General features: G+C 38.5%; 1 protein-coding gene across 1 annotated transcript; it reads left to right on the top strand.

Moving 5' to 3' along the window:
• The first annotated feature begins 6,438 nt into the window (after window positions 1-6,438).
• On the top strand, window positions 6,439-17,508 carry CNGA1 (cyclic nucleotide gated channel subunit alpha 1). Its single transcript, XM_054582264.1, has 8 exons — window positions 6,439-6,548; window positions 9,115-9,231; window positions 10,203-10,265; window positions 12,392-12,433; window positions 12,511-12,624; window positions 13,837-13,944; window positions 14,700-14,806; window positions 16,070-17,508. The coding sequence occupies exons 1-8, from the start codon at window positions 6,442-6,444 to the stop codon at window positions 17,482-17,484; spliced, it is 2,073 nt and encodes a 690-aa protein (XP_054438239.1). The 5' UTR covers window positions 6,439-6,441; the 3' UTR covers window positions 17,485-17,508.
• The last annotated feature ends 5,587 nt before the right edge of the window (window positions 17,509-23,095 follow it).

The following is a 23,095-nucleotide window of genomic DNA, read 5'->3' as shown; positions in this document are numbered from 1 at the left end:
TACCTTGTAATAGCAACCAAAAGACACACACACAAAAAAAATCACTCAATTTAAATCCAAATATTATGTTAAAGCATATCAATTATTTCTGTCAATCAAGACATTTAGTGTTATTTGTTAAGATACATGATATATGTAGCCTTTGGATTATCTTTTACCTTTGAGATCTCATTGTCTTCAAATTTAAAAGTGAATTACTAAAATGGGACATTAAAATTATGAGGACTTTAATATTAAAATTCAAAATTGTTTTTGATTTCTCAGTTCTAGTAAAAAAGATTTGGGGGAAACTCATAATCAGTGTAATAAAGAAGTAAAAGGCACAGATATCAGCAATTTGTATCATACCTACTATGTTTGGTATACTTTCTGGCTATCATGTGATCTTGGCAAATTTAGTCTGTTTTAGATCTCTTTTCCTTGGATAAGGAAACCTAAGGACAATGTTTATTTTACAGTTTTGTAGTGAGAATTACAAGCGTTTTGCCAGGCATGTAGTAAGAATGCAGTAAATGTTTGCTTTTACTACATTAAAAATATTATCATCACATTACATAGACTTAATTTTAAAAACTTTCATTTCTTTTTGATGCCACTATCTTTTTTTATATTTTTAAAAATAAAGGTAAAATGTGCATGTAGCAAATGCATGTATATTAAGGGAACGATCTGATGACTTTTGATCAATGTACACATTCATGTAACCACCTCCCCACTTGCACTCCATAAAGTTCCCTCCTGCCCTCTTCCAGAAATTCTCACTGACCTCCCCCCACCACAGACAACTACTGTTCTGATTTCTATCACCATTAATAGCTTTGCATGTTCTTGAATTTTATATAAATAGAATCGTAAAGTATATACTCTTGAATCTGGCTTCTTTGCCTCCAAGTAATATTTTTGAGATTCATCATGTTGTATCAGTAATTCACTCCTTTTTATTACTGAGAAGTATTTCGTTGTATTAACCATTTTGTTTATCCATTTTACTATGGTTGAAAGTATGGGGTGCTTCCATCTGGTACTTCTATAATTGCTATATCCTTTATTGTACAAGTGTTTTTACGTATGATTTTATTTCTATTGAGTAAATGCCTACAGTGGAATTACCAAGTAACAGAGTAGGTATATACTCATCCTTGTAAGAAACTGCCAGTTTACCAAAGAGGTTGTACCATTTTCCTTTCCACCAGAGATGTGAATGATATTTCATATTGTCAGTCTTAAATTTTAGATGTTGTACTGTGTGTGAAATGATATGTCATTGTGGCTTTAATTTTTATCTATTTAATGACTAATGATGTTAAACATATTTTTATGTTCTTATTGGCTATTTTTATATCTTCTTTAAGGGAGGATTAATTCAAGTCTTCTGTCCATATTTTTATTGGTTGTTTTTCTTTTAATTGTTGATTTGTATGAATCCTTCATATGTTATGGATATACTTTTTTCATATAAATATACTGTGAATTTGCTTATGAACATTCTCTGCGGCTTGCCTTTACATTTTATTTTCTGTCTTTTGATGAGCAAAAGTTTAAAATTTTGATGACATCCAATTCATTGAAATTTTCTTTTAAGTTTCATGACCTTTTTTGTGTTCTCTGTAAGAAGTCATGGGTAACCCAAAGGTCATGAAGATATCCTCCTATGATGTCTTCTAGAAGCTTTATACTCTTAACTTTGATGTTTAGCTCTATGGCCCTGTTGACTCTTCTCCTTGACCAAACTTGAGTAAGGATCCTTGAGCCCTCTTTCTGACGAGGCCCCAACCCTGGGCTCTGTTCTTGGCCCATTCATTCCAGGCATAGCAAGAATCCTGCTAAGTCTGTTTAGCAAAAGCCTCCAAACTTGATCTGGTCAGCCTTAATACCTAATCAAATTCCTATTTCCCTACTCTTATCACCCTGGTCTGCCTTCAGCAACAATTCATCCCTTTGAGCCAGTCTAACAAGATCCTCTAGCCTTGATGTTTTCTCGTGGTAATCAATTTCCATCCATTGACACGTCCACCCCCTTGCTGTACAGGCCCACTGGTCTCAGTATTCAAAGTTGAGCCCAATCTCTCTCCCCTATTAAAAAACACCACTGTAGTAGCTACCTCTCCCCCACCCCCTGCCAAAAGGTCTGTCTTACCATCTTTAACAAGTGTCATGAATAGGCTTGAATTAATTTTTGTAGTAGTGTGAGGTAGATGTTGAGATCCTTTTGTTTTTTTTTTTAAAGTAGAATTTACTTAATTGCACACTAAGCCTGAAATGTTTTCAAGGTCCCCAAGTGAAACATGTAGTAATTCAATCTGACAATTTCTGGATGGGACAAAGACTCCTAGATGAATATGTATGATTACTTGTTATTCATTTCTAGTTAGTTTCCTTACATTTTTATATTTCTTTGGCTTCTGATTAAGCAAGACAGTTTTTGTGAGGAGGCAGCTCTGCTGTCTGGTATCAGCACTTAGAATCATCCTAACTCTCTTCCTAGTGATTTGTATCTCTCCTTAGATTTCCCCTTCCACTCCCCATATCTCCATCCTTCATGCCTTTGCTGATAGATCACATAACATTTCTTCATAGACATTTTCTTCCTTGTGTTCTGAAACTCTTATAAGCAATCAAGATAACTGTGTCATAGCATGTTATTTTTTTGTGGTAAAATTAAATTTGTTTTGTATCTCCTACTTTATTACTTGGGTTTCTCTGAAAGATTAAAATAATTATAATAATGAGTTATGTTTATGGTAGACAGTTAGGATTTGATGCAGGATTGATTCCAATGTAATATTGCAAAGCTTTACTATGTGTCAGGTTTGCGTTCAACTGCTCCTCGATGGACTTCCCCAAAAAGCTCACAGTCAGGTAGAGTACCTAGGCATGTCAGGACCTGTGTATTAGCTGGTGTGAGTGTGATGAGGTAGAGAAATATGGATACAAACAGGAGTGTGTTGAATTCTTGTGTCCAAGCAGTCATCAAAGTCTTCTAAACTGATTTTTGAAGAAAAAATAAGATTTTTTCTGGGAAAACAAAAAGAGTCAATAACTCTATATCAAAGGAGCCAAGGTATTATTAAACAAAGGTGCATAAAAACCATAAACACATAAAGCTCTGATATACTCTCAAATGTTTGTAAAGCACAGGAATGGCTAAAGTAAATTAAGGTGCCTGGAGTTTTAGAAGCCTCAGTACTCCCTATATTGCTTGGTTCTATATTTGGAGGGAAATCTCAAAAAGGCAAAAAGTGTCATTGTTAAGTTTACCTTTCTTCAAATTCTCTCTAGTGCTTGTAAACATGTGGTGCACATAATGGCCATCTTGCTCATTTCAATAAAAGACCCATGAACACATTTAAGGAGACAACACTCTCATTGTTTTGAAAGGTTAAACTAATGTAAAACATTTCAATAAATTCCAGAATTTATTATAATGTAGATCTTCAAATGCCAGCAGAAATCAAAGGTGGTCCCTAACGCCAGCATAAAATAGTCCTGTGTTAAAGAACTATGGGAGACAAGTCAAAAAGCCTGGTTTGACTATTAACCTCCTTCCTATATATTTTTCCAAATAACAATCAACAGCAGTCTGGTAATGTTCTCTGCTTTCACCTTCCCTCCCCATTCTCTCTCTCTCCCTCTTTCCAGTTTTCCTTCTCTCCTTTTATATTCCCTTCGCTGTCCTTTTACTCCACTTTTTTCTCTCGTTTTGACAACAATTTCAATGGTCCATAACACCACACGTATTGAGAATCGGGAAAAGAATCTATTGGTTTGCAGAAACCAAACTGCACACACACACTGGCTCTTTAAATAGAAAGCTTTCATTCTGTGAACTAATGCAATCATTGGAAGGGCTGAAGCAATAGGCTCACCTAGACTAACCCCCCAGGTAGGAACTCAGAACAGCATCCTAGCTCTGGCCTGCTAAGAAGTTTCCTCCTCTCTCACAATCTGGAAGGTGGGCAATGAGGAATTCCCCACTGGAACTCTGTTCAAGAATGTGCTGTATAAAGTGGAATCCAGGGATCAGGAAGCCACTTCCACTGCAATTATTGCTTCAAGAGCCACTCTGTTCCTGCTAGTCCCATACCAGCATAAATGGGATGTCCTCCCTTCAGCTCTCCGCAAGCCAGTGACTGCACAGGGACGGGTGTCCCGGAACCCGGTGTCTCCCTGGCTGTTCTTGCTGGCGCCCAGAGTAGAGGTGGAAGAACTATTGTCTTCATCTCATTTTCACCCTCCAAAGCTCATAAAGTGAATTTGATTTACTACACCTAAGGTGGCACACAGAGTCAGCTGCAAAGGAGGTTGGGAAATGTAGATTTTTAGCTCTTCCAGTCTTTGCAAATCATGAAAGCACACTAGGAGAGAAGAATGGGTGCTGCGTGCCAATCCACCACATCCACTATGCTACGAATCTTTTCAAAATCATTGAACATTCAGTGAGTTTTCATAACTTCTAATGAAAATTCATGTGAGTATAGCTTTAAGTTAAAAAACAACAACAACAACAAGATTTGTTCACTTCAGCATTTATTCAGTACCTATTATATGCAGGCATTCCACATAGTTACAAAGGTCTCCACCCTCAAAGGTCACAGCCTCATTGTAAAGACGTGTACAACAATTTACTATAGAGCAAAATAATTGAAATATGTACAAAATGCAGTGGCAGGGAAGGGAAGGAAGTGATTCACTCAGTCAAGAGGGGGGAGTCAGTCAGGAGTTGACCTTGGCTTGGCCTTGAGCAATGGATTGTGCCTTCTAGGACACCAGGGAGGTAGACTTCCCAGGCAGAGGGAGTGGATGGGCAAAGAGGTGTGTAACAGTACGGCTCAGCAAGGGAACTGAAGACAGAATGCCATCTTTTTCTTAGGAATAACCTCTTTTCATACCATAGGCCAAGTATAAAAAAATTATTATATGGATTATAAATTTTCTGTTTAATTAGAAAACAGCATTCCTATTTTAAAACCGTGTAATAATTGGTAAACCTTCTCAAATAACATGTCACTGATGGACTGATTTAGTAACTAAGTGAACTAGGTATTGATTGAGCACATACTAATTATATACCATCATTAATAGACATTAAGGGGGATGAAAAAAAACTTTAACTGTCCTGAGTTCCAAGAACTCATAAACTAATGGGTGCACTAAAGCATATGCCAGAAAACTTTGCTATTATTAAAATTATTAAAATTAGGGAGTAGGGTGATATTAAAAATATTAACAGATTTACAGTTGTTGGACAATTACCATCAAAAGGGATGTTGGCTATAAATAGCTGGTCCATGTGTGTCGGTGGGTACCTTGAAAGAGCAGCCCTACTTGAATGTATATGACTCTCACCTAAAGGTCCCTGGGCTCATAGAGTCTTTGGATCCAAATAAACTTGCATATCATTAACAGCACATATAATTCTTGTTCCTGCCCCCACTGTACCCACAGGGCCTCCAGTTTTACTACCTTAAAAGTCTTCCTGGGTTTTCCAGAAAATCCCTCAAGGGGTGCATCACATGTGCTGGCTTTTGTGGAGATAGGTATGTTCTTTTAAGTGGCGGCTCACGGAAGATGAAGGCCCCTCTAGGTCTGGGTGATCAAGGGAAGCAGGGCGCTGAGAGGAGGAACATTTCCCACTCTGCAGCCTTCACCCCTGCACAACAACCAGAGGAGCAGCAGGTTTCTGGCATACCTACTGAAGGTGGATACCTTCAGAACTGGGAGACGGTCATTCTGAGGGCCATGGACAGAAATCATTAGCTGAGGGCAGCTGAAAGGAGCTGGGGGAGGCATTGCCATCGACGGCGATAACATGAACATGGTACATGGTGGGAACAAGCTGGAAAGTGAACAGATGGTTGGCCTCGCTCATTCCACCTGAACTTAGGAAATATATACCCAGACAAGAGTTTAAGTGAGTGTTTCTCAAAATATGTTGCTAAGACTGTATGTATCACAATAATTTAGAGGACTTGTTAAAAATGTGGATCAGTTGCATTCTTATTTACTCCAAAGAGAATATCACTCAGGAGCCTTTTTTTCTGAATGCCTATGGACATTCACATCTGATTATACCCACTTTATATTTTATTACTTTTTATTGTTGTTTAATTGTTGGATGTATATGTGAGATCCCTGTAGTTTTGTCCAACAAACATATTGCCTGAGTATTTCAAAACTGGGTAAATCTAAAATTTAAAAAGCAGCTCTATCCCTCTACTATATTCTTGAATTTTAAAAAATACACTAAACACTGATGAGTGGTAATTAAAGGCTAAAGCCATCTTTGTATTCCATTAGAGAATAATTCCCACATATAACTGTAGTAATGAGATTATTACTGCAGCCTTAGAAGAATGGTAAAGTGAAACTTGTTATATATGTAAATATGTTAAAAATCTTCCTCCTAATAAGCTTTTTCTTTCCCCAGGTACTAAATTAAACATGAAGAAAAATGTTGTCAATACACAGCATTCTTTCATAAACATTCCCAATGTGCTTATACCACATATGGAAAAGGAAGTAAGAAGGATGGAAAATGGAGCATGCAGGTAACTCTATGCATTTTTAATACCAGCCACAGTTCTTAAATTTAACTAGGTTTAATTTCCATTTAACTTTTAATTTGTACCCTTGAACTTTGTAATTTACCTAATGTAGTAAATTTACTTAATGAGGAGGGAACGTGGGCTCTGATCCCGCAGAGCCCATCTCAGGGTTGTCATGGATGGGGGGAAATAAAATGAGTCATCCCAGAAACTTCTCTGACTGCCAGGAGAGGGGAATGGCTCTTCCGTCTAGTGGAGAAGGCCCCAAGCCCCTGTGTCCAAAGCCTTTTACTGAAAGGGTTATCAATGGGGCTAGGTAGTAGGAATGGACAGTGATCTCATTACATCCGTATGTTAATGTTCACAGAGAATAGATGATGTTGAGGAAAACAAATGGCAGGAACACACCAATTTACATGGGCCTGAGAGGAGACAGTAAACATGAGAGTTTAAACATAATGGCACCAAAGGGTTTATGGTCAGGGTCTATGAATAATGTAAATTTCCTTCCCAGCATGAGCTGGTTATCATAGCTTTTGAGGGAAAAACAAAGCATGCTTCAAAGAATTTCCATAGAGGCCTGATTTCTCCCGGGGAACCGCCAGATCCAGTTTAGGGCTGTCCTCAGCATTGTTTCAAAACTGAGCCAGGCGTGGGGAGGGCAAGGCAGCCAGAAAATAAGGAGACTTCTTTCAGATAGAATGAGGACCATGGCCATATCAAAGCCGAGAGGTGAGTCTTTCGCCCTTTCTCCATGTCCCCTAAGTTTTTCCCTGATGCTCATTGTGGCTATGCCTGTCTTAGGTTGCCCTTCCATTGAGGGTTCTTACCCATCATTGACTAATGAGCCATCCTCCAGAGCCAAGCAGGGTGAGGTGAGGGAGGCAGGGGCTGTAGCCCAGGGGGTCAGGTTTTGTCTCCTCAGTGGCCTATTTTCCCAAGGCCTCCTTGATTAGCTCCTGCCTTGGGGCCCTCTTGCCTGTCCGCGGGGCTACAGTTCCTGAAACCAGATGGGGTATTTCCCAACAACTTAAAGTTTGAAACAGCATAACTTGTATAACAAATAATCATAGATATTATCGTGTCCATTATTTAGAAGCTCCTGTGCCAAATATTTCCTTAGTCATTGGCCAGACCTTTCCTCATGGGGCATTGTCATGGGGAGTGATGTGTCGCGGGGAGCGCGGCAATGGAGTGCGGGGATCCTGGATCTGAGGGTTAGTGTCCAGAGCCAGCTGAGGGGAGAGTGGAGCTCTGTATCCCGCAGAGACTCTCCTGGGGTTGTCACAGGTGGGGAGTAAAAACGAGTTGTCACAAATGCTTCTCTGTTTGCCAGGAGAGGGGACGTAGCTCTTCCCTCTCGGGAAGAGGAGGCCGAGAACCCCTGGGTCCAAAGGCTTTTATTGAGAACCATATGCACTGGGGTATACAGCAAAGCTCATCAATCAATGTCAAAAGACTATGTTTACAGAAACAAATAGACACAATTGAATGATCACAAGAGATCTGCCTCAGGTCAGGGTCTATGAATAATGTAAATCTCCTTCCCAGTATGAGCTGGTTATCTAGCTTTTGAGGGAAAAACAAGCATGCTTAGAGGAACGAATTTATAGGCTTGATTGTCCTTGGGAACTGCCCTATCCAGTTTAGGGCTATACCTGCTTAAGTATTATTTCAAGCCTGAGCCAGGTAGGCAGGGCAGAGCTACCAAGAGATAAAGAGACTACTTTCAGATAGAATGAGGACTCCAGCCAAGTCCAAGCCAAATGAAGGGGTGTGGGCCTTTTTGCCCTTTCTTTGTGTCTCCATGTTGCTTGTCTGCTGCCCATATTGGCCGATGTCTGGCTTAGGTCATTTCTCCTCGCCAGAGAACTTACCCGTCATCAACAAGCGACCATCACAGGGCTAAGCAGGGTGATGTGAGGGAGGCAGGGCCTACCAGGGGGACAGCTTTCATCTCCTTAGTGGCCAGTTTTTCCAAGACCTCCTTGATTAGCTCCAGCCTTGGGGCCCTCTTACCTGTCAGCAAGGCTGCAGTCCCTCAAACCAGGCGGGGTTTCCCAACAGGGTATTTCAATCCTAAAGGGATAATGTTTCCATAGATAAATGTGGAAAAAAAATAGAGAATGTGAAATGCCAGTATATTTAAAATGTATAATTTAAAGCAGTTACCCTATAAATGAAGAGAAGGTGTATACATGTGGTTGAATATATTTGTAACGGAATGAATGTTTTTACAGGGTAGTCCATACAACTGTATAATATGACCTAAAACAAAGATATCACACTTTCTATTTGGTAAATATTAACAGCAATCAATACATCAAACAAGAGAGTTGTGGAAGACCTAGACAGTATTTTCTTAAGTACACGTATGTCACTGAATTGTGCCTGCAATTCTATGTATTCTGTACAGTTCTCGTTTCACTCTCACTGAAAATTGTTATGTGTTTAGTTTGAGAGGGAAGGAGAAGGGAGGAGGCAGCGGTCCCCCTAATGAGAGCTGGCGTTCCTCCACAGCAGTTTAGAACATTGATCTAATTCGTCTCTCCCTCCCATTGGACTGTAGCTCCTTTTCCAATGATGATGACAGTGCCTCTATATATGAAGATTCTGAGAATGAAACTGCCCATGTGAGGGATCCCTTAGGAAATAATTCACGCAGAAGGGGAGGACCACCACAGAGGTGAGCAGTATGACCTATCCCTCCATACTGGTTTTCAGACCATTGTTTAGATGAAAAGTTCTTCTCCTTTCACTTAGTGGACTTGGCAAATGCTTCTGCTTCTGTGTTACTATGCAGAATCTTGAGAGGAACCCACTTCTTCTGTTTCTGACCCTTTTCTTTTCTTGGGAAACTGCAGCTGCCTGATGATTATTCATGTCCACGGGCCTCCAAGTCATTAATATTCTTGTTGATCATTTTCCTGGCGACACGTGCCTATCTCTTAAGAAGCCTCATGCTCCAGTCCTCTCCGGTCTCCTCCTTCCTGATCCTTCTTCCAGAATCTTGGAGCAGTTGTATGTGGAAGCAGGGGGAGGGCTATCATTTTTTAAAATGCAGTATCCTATTTGACCCTTTTTTCAGGGAGGTAGAACACTGGAGTGAGTAGCTGGAAAACAAAAGCTTAATGTCCTTCGCAGAGAGTAAGCAGTTAATGAAAACCTCAAACATGTGACTCCAAGGGTGTGGAAGCCGGGTTTGTATGAGCCAGGGGTCCCATCCTATGGAATGTATTCTTTTTCTTTTTCTTTTTGCTTTTTGCTTTTTCTCCCTCCTTTTCTTCCTTCTCTCCTATTTCTCTTTTCATTGACCACTGCCAGCTTTTCCACTATTTTCATTTGCCTTTCTTCCTTTTCCCATCTTCCTAAGTCTAAGAATTAGGTCTCTTGCTGCAAGTTAGTGGCATTAAGCTGGCTCACTGGAGACCAAGAAGAATGCTACTTCATGGTGTGAGCATTGACCAATGGGTGCGTACTAATCACTTTGGTTCATGGCATGGTGTTTGTTAACTCGTGCTTCATGGAGGTGCCATATTTTCAAAAAATGTCTAGATGATCATTAGTAATAAGTAAAAAAGAATTTTTTCTTTAAAACTGTTTGCTTACCATGACCATTATGACTACTATGATTTCACTGCAATTTTCCTTTCCTAGGGAGCAGTACCTGCCTGGTGTCATTGCACTTTTCAATGTTAACAACAACAGCAATAAGGAGCAGTAAGTACACTTACAATAAAACATGAAAACATTGTTTATAAAGAAAACCAGTAAAAAGGTAGGGATATATCTTAACCTGTTATAGAGCTGATATTTACTAGGCAAACTCTCTCTAGTACAATGGCAATGATATTGTTATTTTGATGTTTGTTTATGTACTTCTGAAACATGTAGCTACCCATATTAAAAGTAGTATATATGTATTTGAATACTGCAAATTACAATTAGGGGTCCCATCTCTCTTTGAAGCATAAGCACTGCCACTGGTTTCTGTCATTTCTAGAGCCTGTCATCCCTGTTGCTCTCAGGGAACCCAGTTCTGTGCCTATCATCAGCTCTGGCCTGTAGAAGACAATGCCACTGAGCTTCTCATGATGCTGGTGTCCCTCTCACCAGCACACATATTATCTCTTTTTCATTCTCTGAGCCTTCTTAGGGAACATAATCAGTTGGTGGGCTACCTTCCTTATGTAGTATATCCACTTTAGCATATCATTTTCTGAGTCATTTTGATACCTTCTCCTATCACCTGACAGGGCATTTTGTAATTTCTATATCACTTAGCGTGGGCCGTCACCTTTTCTGAGCTCCCAAGAGCCATCTGGGCAGTGTGTCAGCACCATCTCCCAGGATCAATGTTAGGGTGCTAAATCCTGTATCACACGAGTGTGTTCTCATAGTGATAAATTCTCCCTTTTTCAACTTTATGTTTTGCTCTCGTTTGTACAGAATGACCTTAGATGCCAAGCCTCACTTCACTTTTCAATTATGTCTCCTATTTCTCCTCAATAGCAGCTTTCCACTTCTTCTGGGTCGTTTGTACCCAGAGGAAATGTATTTGTGCATTTGCAACTAAAAGCCCCCTCCCCCCCTTTAACATCATCCCTTTTCTTCTCACCTTTTTCAACTCTTGCTCATATTTTGAAGCCTAGGGTTTAGGCCTATCTCCCTTTAACAGACTTCTCTGATGGTCCTAGTGATAGTGAGTTGCCTGTTCTTTCATGTCTGAATAATAAATCTTACCAAGACATGAGGGCCAACAATGGCAGCCTGCTGAGACCTTAGGTCCGTCTGTCTAACTCCAGAATCCATTCTTCTGCTAACTGAGAGAATCAACCATACAAAGAGGCCACTAATCACATAATCCCCACTTAAGAAGAAATTGTATATGGAAAAAAAAGATCTCAAATAATTCTAAGGTATAAGATTCTACTGTTACCATAGAGCTTTTTGCTTTTTAAGATTTTATTTATTTGTTTTTAGAGAGAAGGGATAGGAGGGAGAAAGAGAGAAACAGATGTGCGAGAGACACACTGATCGGTTGTCTCTTGCACAGCCCCAACTGGGGACCTGGTCGCAACCGAGGCGTGTGCTCTGACTGGGAATCAGACCAGTGACCTTTTAGTTTGCAGACTGGAACTCAATCTTCTGAGCCACAGAAGCCAGGGCACCACAGAGTTTTTTGACGACTCATAAAAAAATTACTTCAGGCAGGATTAACTTAACCCTCTACAGAAAACAGATGGCATTTCCTTGAAATTCTCAAAGCTCTTATTCAAGGGTAAATATAAATAATATCAAGAAACTTCAATTTCAAATAATTTTTGATAATAATTTTAATTTATTTGAGAGAGGGAGGAAGAGGAAGTGGTGGTAGGGAGAAACGTCCATTGTTGTTCATTCATTGGTTGTTTCCTGTATGAGATCTGAATGGGGATGGAATCTGCAACCTCAGCATATTGGGGTGACACTCCAACTAACTGGTTCACCTGGCCAGGTCTAAATAATTTTTAAAATACATCAAAACTTTGAAAGTGCATTATTCTTTTAGGGGCTGTTGTTTCTTAAAATTCTCTTCTTGGGTTTATACCTTTTCCCACCTCCATTTTCTTCAGTTTTCCACATTCACCCACCCAGGAATTTTTGTTTGTTTGCTTTGTTACCTGGATGCATGTACTTTTTTTTGTAGAACTCTCCATTAGGAGACCAGATTTCTGGCTTCTGAACACAGGGGCAGCTCTTTGAATACAGAGCTGAGAATTCTTGCTCAATGGAAAGAAACATAAATAAGAATGGAAGTCAGAATGTGATTTGATTATGTTACAGAGATATTATTTCTTCTCTAGAGAGCCAAAAGAAAAAAATAAAAAGAAAAAAGAAAAGAAGAGGTAAGTTAGTCTTCCACATTTTTCTTTCCATAGTGTTTTTGTATTTTTATATTAACTACATATCTCATTTTTTTCAGCAAGTTAGATGATAAAAATGAAAATAAAAAGGACCCAGAGAAGAAAAAGAAGAAAAAAAAGGACAAAGAGAAGAAAAAGAAAGAGGTAAAGAAAGACAAAGATAAGAAAGAAGAGTAAGTGTTTTTTACTCTCATTGACATTAGGAATGCATTTGTGATGGATTTTGAATACAGGGATAATTTCTTAAGACTTTATAGTAAAGTAGCCCTGTATAAAGACTAAATAAATTGTTATTAGATGTAGATTAAATTTTTAGATTTTCTTAAAATTAACAATGGAAACATTATTCTTAGTTTTCTCTCCAAGGATTTTCATTGTTACCATTAATTCCCTTTCCCAAGCACTGATAAAGATAAACTTACCACTGGTAGATATTTAGGGTCTAAGGAGACTTGGATTTCTAGGATCTTACCATCAATTTTAAAAATTGAAATATGAATTTAATTTTGTTAACATTTTTGCATAATAAATACTGTATGGCAAATACTATGAAGTAAAGAAGACTCATTGCAAAAGCCATGCCTAATTTTGAGGGCAAAAACACCAGCCATTTGAAAGATTCTTCTTAAAACAAACACTTCAGAATTAGAGTTTCACAGTCATAAGGCTGAGTGATCGTTGCAAGTTTCCCTTTTTGCTTTTTATTAGAGAAATATGTTTTCTAAATGTACTTAAAACTCTTTACCAGACAATGGTTCAATCATCTGTGCCTGTTAGAAAGTTGTTGACATTTGTATAAAGGGAAAAAAATCCTTAAAAATATAGGCTTGATACTAGAAAAAATTTAGACTTTTTATTTGACCATATATTTTCTTCCTCCCTTCCTCTTCCCTATCTTGTCTCCCTTTATCCTTTGTGCATGCTTACGAACAAGCAGTGTTACTAGATTGTGTACTATTCTTCTTTCTGTATAGGTTAGAAAGAAGCCACAAGTTTCCCCCTCACAGTGTAGGTCCTGGTTGTTTTGTTACCTGGTAGGGGGCATGGCAAAGGCAGCCTTCTCTTACCACCTATAACCTGCCAGAGAGCTCTGTGGAATCTCCAGAGAAGTTTTTGCAGCATCACAGTAAAACAAGGGCTTTAATAAAAGCCTAGTATATGGTTTGATGTAAGGCTAGTAATTTAACTGTCTAGCCACTGTTCACTAGCTAGTTTCTTATGACTAGTGCATTGATGCCAAGCTAATCTTCCCACTGGAGGGTGAGCTTCTCCAGCTTCCTTCTATTTCACTAATTGTGGGTGATGAGCATAACCATATTTGATAGGTGAAATAAGCATGTTTCTGTTTCTTGGTAACTTTCCCTTTTGTTTTTAATTGCTGCCAGAGAGAAGAAAGAAGTCATGGTTATTGATCCCTCAGGAAACACATACTACAACTGGCTGTTTTGCATTACGTTACCCGTCATGTACAACTGGACTATGACTATTGCAAGGTGTCTATATATTTTTGTGGGTCTCGGCCCACTTTTAGTTTCCAAGTTAACTGACCTAACAATCTGGGTCAGAGCTCCGCAGGACATACCTCTTTTCTCCACCACAGGTTGTAAAGGGTTACATTATTCTCAGTGTGTTTTTCTGAGATCAGCAATTGGTGCTTTTCATTCCCAATGTGGAAATCCAGTATGAGGATGAGGGGATGAAGATGATACTTTTAAACTTTTGATTGTTCAATCATTTAATTAGAACTTTGGGGGAAACTTTGTCTCCCTACATGAAAAAAATTTTGCCAAGAGTAGAAAAAGATCAAGGATGTAGGTTGTTTTAGAGCAAGATGTGTTTCCCAAATGATTTCTATGGTCCCCTGTCTTTTAGACAGTAAATGGCTCAGCCATCCAGGACCAAGCATAATTCCCTGAAGCATTTTGGGTACTGACAGTCAATATGAATCTGGTTATTAATATGTATGACCCAATGCATTTGACTTTAGCTCCAGATCATTTTTTCTTTCTTGATGGTTCCATAAAGCTAACTAGTATAATTGAAAGAATGTTGGAATTCAGAAGCGTGAGAAAACTGATCCAACTACTCTGATTTGGGAAAAGGTTTGGGAAAGCCATGGTTCATTTGACGGACTCTAAGGACCCTCCTACATTTATACTTCTCATTAGGATAAAATTATACAAAGAGGACTTTTAGTACTTAAATTGGCCCCCATTTTATGTTAGTTACACAAGTTTTTCTTTTACAGAGCATGTTTTGATGAACTCCAGTCTGATTACCTAGAATATTGGCTCGTTTTTGATTACTTGTCAGACGTAGTCTATCTTCTCGATATGTTTGTACGAACAAGGACAGGTAATTATGTTCAGTTTGGGATATTTTGCAATTTCATGCTTTTATCTCTCTAATATAATTTTAAATTTTCTAATTAAAGCAATCTTCAAAATAAACTCACAAACACGTGTTTTAGAGGAAAAAGCACAGCTGAGAGCAAGAGAATTCCCACCCACAGGCTTAGATCGCTCCAACTGATTCAGAAGGACGTTTCTAGGCAACCTTTTGGATGTGATTGGTGGCTTTCCTCTGTTACCCTGTCCACTGGGTTTATGCCAGGTAAAAGCAATAGAGAGAGCAGAAATAGCCTGCCAGCCCTGTGGGAAAAGAGAAATTGCTACCTAACAGGGAAATTGAAGAGACATGGGGGAAAATGTCATCGTACCCAGCAGAGCTGTATTAGACATTTTGTAAGAAACAGAACACACATCCTTAACTCAACTTTGTAGTGCATGGTAAGGCATTATTGACCAGGGTTTAGTAGACATAAGTTCCTTGTTTCTACAATGCTCTCCTCATGAAAATGTACCTGGTGAACACGGAGCATGGCTTTTAAGAATTGTTATGTAAAGTAGGGATATTCTGTAAATTTCAGTACACCAGAGCAATGTTTCAGCTGTTGTGTCCTATTTGCAGCTCCAATAGCCAGTCAAGGAGGAGGAATAAGTTGTTTTCCTAGTGAAATGTAGCAGAGTGCTGAAATTCTGGGTTTAATACACTAAGGCCACGGTAGCAATGCAGGAGAAGGGAAGATCCCACAAGTTTGAGGGAGCAGGAGGATGGGGGCAGTGGGCAAGAAGGAGATATGAAAATGTTGCCACCAAAGACCGCTATGCTTCACATTGGAGAAGCAAGCAGGAATATGTGTGATAGTTAGACATCAGGGCAGGTACCCAGGTTCAAGGGTGGAGTTGGGATTCTGTCCAAAGAGTAGAGTGAAGTAAAAGCAATGCTCAGGTGCTCAGGAAACTTTCCAAGAACACTGTTCATAAAAACAGTGGCTTTGACTGGATGGAGATACTGGATCCATAGAGATTTGTATATCTACATTGTATAGAATTTCTCACTTCTACACTTGCAGCGTTTTAATTTTTATTTCTGTAAAATAATATTTCCATAGGTATATGTTGATTGGTACTCATATCTTATTACATTACTAAAAGAGTGTTTATTGAACATGAGTTCTTGTTTTAAGCTCAAGGAAGTTCACTGAATGCTACTTTAAAAAAATTCACAAGAGCATAAAAGAAAAAACATTAAATTGATTTTTTAAAAATATTGTAGGTTACCTAGAACAAGGCCTGCTGGTGAAGGAAGAGCTTAAACTTATAGAGAAATATAAATCGAACTTGCAATTTAAACTTGATGTTCTATCAGTGGTACCAACTGATCTGCTATATTTTAAGCTGGGGTGGAACTATCCAGAAATCAGATTAAACAGACTATTAAGGATCTCTCGAATGTTTGAGTTCTTCCAGAGAACAGAAACAAGGACAAACTACCCAAACATCTTCAGGATTTCCAACCTTGTTATGTACATTGTTATCATTATCCACTGGAATGCATGTGTGTACTATTCCATTTCCAAAGCTATTGGATTTGGAAATGATACATGGGTCTATCCTGATATTAATGATCCTGAATTTGGCCGTTTGGCTAGAAAATACGTATATAGCCTTTACTGGTCTACACTGACTTTGACCACCATTGGTGAAACACCACCTCCTGTGAGGGATTCTGAGTATGTCTTTGTGGTGGTTGATTTCCTAATTGGAGTATTAATTTTTGCTACCATCGTTGGTAACATAGGTTCAATGATTTCCAACATGAATGCAGCCAGAGCAGAATTTCAAGCAAGAATTGATGCAATCAAGCAATATATGCATTTTCGAAATGTAAGCAAAGATATGGAAAAGAGAGTTATTAAATGGTTTGATTACCTGTGGACCAACAAAAAAACAGTTGACGAGAGAGAAGTCTTGAAATATCTACCTGATAAACTAAGAGCAGAGATTGCCATTAGTGTTCACTTAGACACATTAAAAAAGGTGCGCATTTTTGCTGACTGTGAGGCAGGTTTGTTGGTGGAGTTGGTCTTGAAATTACAACCCCAAGTCTACAGTCCTGGAGATTACATTTGCAAGAAAGGCGATATTGGACGAGAGATGTACATCATCAAGGAAGGCAAACTTGCGGTGGTGGCTGATGATGGAATCACTCAGTTTGTGGTACTGAGTGATGGGAGCTATTTTGGTGAGATCAGCATCCTTAACATTAAAGGTAGCAAAGCTGGCAATCGAAGAACGGCCAATATAAAAAGCATTGGCTACTCAGATCTGTTCTGTCTCTCAAAGGATGACCTCATGGAAGCTCTCACTGAGTACCCAGATGCCAAAAGTTTGCTAGAAGAGAAAGGGAAGCAAATCTTGATGAAAGATGGTCTGCTGGATATAAATATTGCAAACACTGGAAGGGACCCTAAAGATCTTGAAGAGAAGGTCACTCAAATGGAAGGGTCACTAGACCTCCTGCAAACAAGATTTGCTCGGATCCTGGCTGAATATGAGTCCATGCAGCAGAAACTGAAGCAAAGACTAACCAAAGTTGAGAAATTTCTGAAACCACTTCTTGAAACAGAGTTTTCAGCCATTGAACGATCTGGAGTTGAAAGTGAGCCCACAGACTCAACACAGGACTGAAAAGCTGGCTATTAATAAGGATGTGCCTCATGATCCTTTTGGTGGTGTGATTTAGTGTTGTGATTAAGTTGGGAGATGAGGAAGATTCGGCTGGGGAATTCTTCCATGAAGAAAATGTGCTTTGGTGTAGGGCATAAGGTCCACACACTTGCTTGTGAGGTACTGTGGTTAAAGAATCATCATATCTTAGGATTTTCCACAGTGGATAATGTGCAAAGATAGAAACTGATTAACTTGTCAGTATCTATATATTCTGATTTCCCCCCACATGTGCTTCCTTCATGTAATAATGTTTATAAAAGGGAATGAGTGTTCCTCATTCTCAGAAATTTATATTGATGAGGAGTAACTGGGAAGTACTATGCACATCATGTTCAGGATACTATTTAAAAAGAATTATAATGCAATAAAATAAAATATAAAACTATAGTGAGTATTATTTATTTGATAATTTAGTAGAGTGTTTAAAATCTCCTAGAGCTTCAGGGTCATTTTAAGGATATTGTCACACCCTCGGCTTAGAAAGAGTGACTGAAAGAAACTTCTTACTGATAAAGCATTACCGATGAGATTTTACCATACAAATATATGCATATCTGTTATTTATGAAATACATAACAATTTGTAAAATTTTTAACTGATTGGAGAGAGAGAGAGAGAGAGAAATATTGGTTTGTTGTTCCACTTATTTATACATTCATTTGTTGATTTTTGTACATACGTTGACTGGAGATCAATCTCAAAGCCTTGGTGTATCAAGACAATGCTCTACCAGTCCAGAGCAGGAATTCTTAATAATAAACTAAAATATTTCTCTGGTTATTAAGGCCTGACAACAATGGCTAATGTCTTCCTTCTCTGACTGATCAGCAGTAAGAAAAAGGGATACAGGTAATAACATTGGTGGGTGGTTAACAAAGGAAATTGTTATAATGTTAGGAAAGGAAACCTGGAGTTCAATGGGCCAACATGGGCATCACCTGGGAGTGTCTTAGAAATTCAGAATCTCAGGCCTCCCTACCATGTCCTAATCTGCATTTTAGCAAGACTGTTATGTGACTGATACCCACATTAAAGCTTGAGAAGCACATATCTAGAGAACCAGGAAAGAGTTAATGGGAAGATGGTTTTGGGAAAGAAAAGAGACAAATATGACAAGTGTGTGGCCATGGAAGACATTGCTAATCCATCACACAGCCCTTATTGCTGAACCCAGTTGTGGTTCAAAGTATTCTTCCTAACACAGATGACAGTGTTGATAAAAGATTTCTATCCCTGCCTATAATAACATGGTTTAACATAGCTTCTTGTTGATTTGACATGTCAGATGCTTATATGGACCTCAATCGGTGTATGTCCATGATAGAATTTCTTCTTTTCTACCTACAGAATACACATTATCGCTTACACATTATCTCTTTGCAGTCTTAGGTTTCTGTTCTACCTTTCGCCTGTCTCTTCAGTATCAGCTGGCAAGGATTTCTTCATTGCAGAAGTGCCTACTGAGGGAGTAGGAGGGCCATCAGTTCCATGTAACATGATTTCTCTCTGAGACAAGTGCTCCTTCTCTTGTCTTTTCTTTTGTATTCTTATTATTCCTTTACCTTCATCTGCATTTTATTCTTTTCTTCACGCTCTTTCTTGCCTGTCATACAAACCTCTAAGAAGTTTGCTGCCTACTCATGTCAGGCAGTGTGGTAAGACGGGAATGAGTGAGAGTCACGTGCCTGGAGAAGCAGACCCGATCACAGCATCCAGGGGTGGGTACTTTGAATCTGATCTGGGCCGGAGACACATCCAAGGGTTCTGACTTGATGACCTCTGACCCAAAGCTCTATGAGTCTTGCTTATGCTCACATAGGACGGTGGTGGATTCTTGTTGTAAAGACAGGTAAGGAGAGTTCAGCCAATATTTCTCTCACAGCTTCTCCAGGTAGAGGCTCTCACTGGTGGTGTCGAGGGCCCTGGCTTAGACATCTGGAGTGCAATGCAGAAATTCACAACTGGGTTCCAGCTTCACCAGGGAATATTTCAAAAAGACAGGAAATGTGGCACTGGGGAGGCTCATGTTAGGGGGCTGACCTGGGCCTTCATGTGGCTGCCAAAGCAGGAGCTCATGTTTTGGAATTCCAGAGACCAGCCATATTCCAGGCTGATTCCTGACTTCAAATGGTTATCTAGGACTAGCATCTTAACGTATTAACACTAGGACAGGCTTGGCATAACGATAAGGGAGGACTAGCTGAAGTCTGAAGATCTTTAATAACTGCATCTGAGAAATAAGAGAGAGGATTCCAGGACTCATGGATGTCAGACCAGTGAGGGAGCAGAAACTCACTGATCTCGCCTTGCTGATATGTATGATATGTATCCCTCAACTCTGCTATGCAGTAATGTTCTCACAGGAAGAGATCACTACAGAGTTCTGTATATGTATTTTTTTAAAAAACAACTTTTCCACCTTGAAATATGATGTGGTTAAGCTTTTTATCATTAGGTGGCAATGTTGGTCTACAATTATAACCTTCAAAGCCTGAATCTGCATTTTTTTTCTTCATAGAAATTATAGGTAGAAGAATCAGAGCTGTTTGGCAATGGTGGGTAATTTTTTTTCTAACCTGGATATTTCTAGAAGATTTTAGTATAGCAAAATATATAGTCTAAAATTAGAACATGATCAAATAGAATTAAAAATGCAAATTTAGTGGATAAACTAACAAGATAAAATAAAGCACTTTTTAACATTTCTTCATTTCAGAAAGTTCACCAAGGCAATAATGACAATTACATTACAAGAAGTTTTTACAAATGTGTAAGATACGTATTAGAGGCAAACAAAGAGAAAAAAGGAACAAGCAGTAATTATCTTGTAATTCAGTTTATATATTTTTAAAAAGTCTATTGTTTTGAAGAGCTTGAAAACTACTGATATATTTCAATGGTGTTGGAAGTATGCTTGTCAGTTTAGGTAATATTTTTCCTTACGACTCCTGAAATTGTATTTTTGGATGGCCTACTTTTTAGACTTAAGAATATAAAAATACCCAACAGCAGGCTGTTAGGCTCAAATGAAATAATTTGCTATTCACTGGACTAGTTTATCTGTAGGTGAAAAAAGTGGGAAATTCAAGAAAAGGGAATCAGAGAATATAGAAGTGCAGAAAGATCCCGGAAGTCATCTAGTTTCTGCCTTCTCATTTTATAGAATACAGACGTGATATCAGGCAATACCAAAACTGGCGAGGACATAGACTATTATTAACTTTGAGTGTGAGTGAGAATTTTTACCATGTTGGACAATGATACATTAATATCTTCTAGAGTCCAAAGGTAAGCTCACCTAAAACCCAGAAATTTCATTCTTAGGCATAGCCACTCGAGAAAATTAGCCACATATGCACAGTAAGAAATGCTGAAGAATTTTTATAGTAGAAAAAATGGAAACAACCTAAATATTCATCAAAAGGAAGATAGACATAGAAACTGGAAAATATTCATACAACATAATGCTATAAAACATTTGAATAGTAACACATAACACTTACATAGTGTTTGTGCCAGGTATTGTTCCAAAGTGCTTCCCAGATGTCAATGCATTTAATCTTCATGACAACTTACAAGGTAGGTCCCATTACATTCCCTGCTTAATGAGTGCGTAAATGGAAACACAGAGAAGTTAAATAATTTGCCCAAGACCCACAGGAAGGAAGTAGCATAACCACTATTTGAACCCAGACACTGAGGCTCTGGGGTGCCTGCTTTTAATCCTTTCATTAGTGCTGACTCTTGTGTGTACATATAATATCATCTGTACAAAACTTACACATACATAACACAACACTAAGTAGTGTTCATGGATCTGTACCTATGATACAACAGTTTAATAACAGTCACGGGAATGGTAGACAGCAGAAATCAGAATAGTAGTTACTTCTGTGGAAGATGGAGAGAATATTACAGGTATTTCCATTGCTCCATTCAGATGTAATATCGAAGTGTCCTAAGAGCACAAATAAATGAAATTATCAAAGAAATATGCCACAATAAATTCATGTAAAATTTGTTTTGATTATATTCCTTTTATTTTTATGTTTAAAATAATTGGGTGTTGAAATTCAGGCAATGGAGGGTGGGAAAGTCATACTACTTCAACTCTGCTGTTTTATATCTTTTAAAACAATCTGAGGCAAATGAATCCAAATGTAAAGAGTCCATAAACCTTAGGTAAAATATGCATATATAGCCTTTCTATAATTTTTGGTATATTTGAGCTATTTCAAAAAAAGAGAAGTAGAGGAGCTAAGTCCAAATTCACACAGTTTACTGGCAAAGGCTGGACTTTTGACCCTTGGTTCAGTGTTTACTTCACTAAGAGGTTGTACTTGATTGCTTTCTACACAGACCAAGTTGCATGCTTTATGAGTTTCTACTTGGTGATAACATGCCTGTTATCTGTATGTTTCCACTTTAAGATAGTCAGAGCACATATTGAGTAAATTCAGGACAATACTTTCTAGAATTACATTTCACGTCTGGCTCTTGGTTTCCTGAGGCGTTAGAGGTAAAAGAGTGCATTTTTCACCAATGCATCCCCTTGGGATCCTGAAAATAGCTATTTACCACAAAATTACTTACCAGCCTGACAATGTGGGGGCCCTTAAAAAGAGTTGATATTGGATTTCTTGTCAGATTTCCAGTTTCTCCTCTTTTCAGTTAGGTTCCTTTTTATTTTATCTGGGCTGAACTTCAGCCAGCTGGACTTGGTCCAGGAAGCTACTTGAGTTAGTACTTCAGAGAGCAGGGAGCCTGTTTCCTGGGTTTGTCACAGTTACTCATGATGCTGAGGAGCACAAGTATCCTGGTGTCACCCAAGTCCATGGTATTCCATAACACCTGGTGGCCTCATGGCTTACACTCGGTAGAAAGAGCGACAGATGAGTCACCCAGAGCACTCGAGGTACAGACAGTTTCCCACCATTATTTTGGGGACTGTAGGATAGGATTGTAGTTTTTTAATGTAATAAGCTACTCTCCCTAGTTCCTTAGTTTGCAAAAACAAAACAAAACAAAACAAAAAAAACCACAAAAAAACCAACAACTGACACTTAATGGATCTATATTGCAGATATTTCCATTGCTCCATTCAGATGTAATATCAAAGTGTCCTAAGAGCACAAATAAATGAAATTATCAAAGAAATATGCCACAATATATTCATGTAAATTTTGTTTTGATTATATTCCTTTTATTGGTTTAAAATAATTGGGTGTTGAAATTCAGGGATTGGAGATAAGACCCTTTGGTGAAACAAAAAGAGAGTTGTTTTTTACAGAACTGAAATAACGGATTTTTTTTTCTTTTTAGAAATTCCTTTATTTAGAGTTTGGTACTAGATGCAATAATAGAGACCCCTTGATGTAATACCACTGACCTAGTCTAGTTTTACCCCTGGCCTCCACTGTAAGGCAAAAAGCATTGCTTCTTTGCAGCTTAGGCAACCACCCGTCTATTCTCTATATCCATGATCTCAAAGGCTTTTTGTTTTTTGGTTGGGGACTATAGGATAGAAATGTAATTTTTTCCACTCATTTTTTAGTGTAATAAGCCACTC

The sequence above is a fragment of the Pteronotus mesoamericanus genome, unplaced genomic scaffold (assembly GCF_021234165.1).
Source record: "Pteronotus mesoamericanus isolate MK-2021 breed Mesoamerican mustached bat unplaced genomic scaffold, CSHL_Meso_final contig_68, whole genome shotgun sequence".
Taxonomy (NCBI): domain Eukaryota; kingdom Metazoa; phylum Chordata; class Mammalia; order Chiroptera; family Mormoopidae; genus Pteronotus; species Pteronotus mesoamericanus.
Note: the sequence above shows the minus strand (reverse complement) of the source record. Positions and strands in the feature narration are given on the sequence as shown.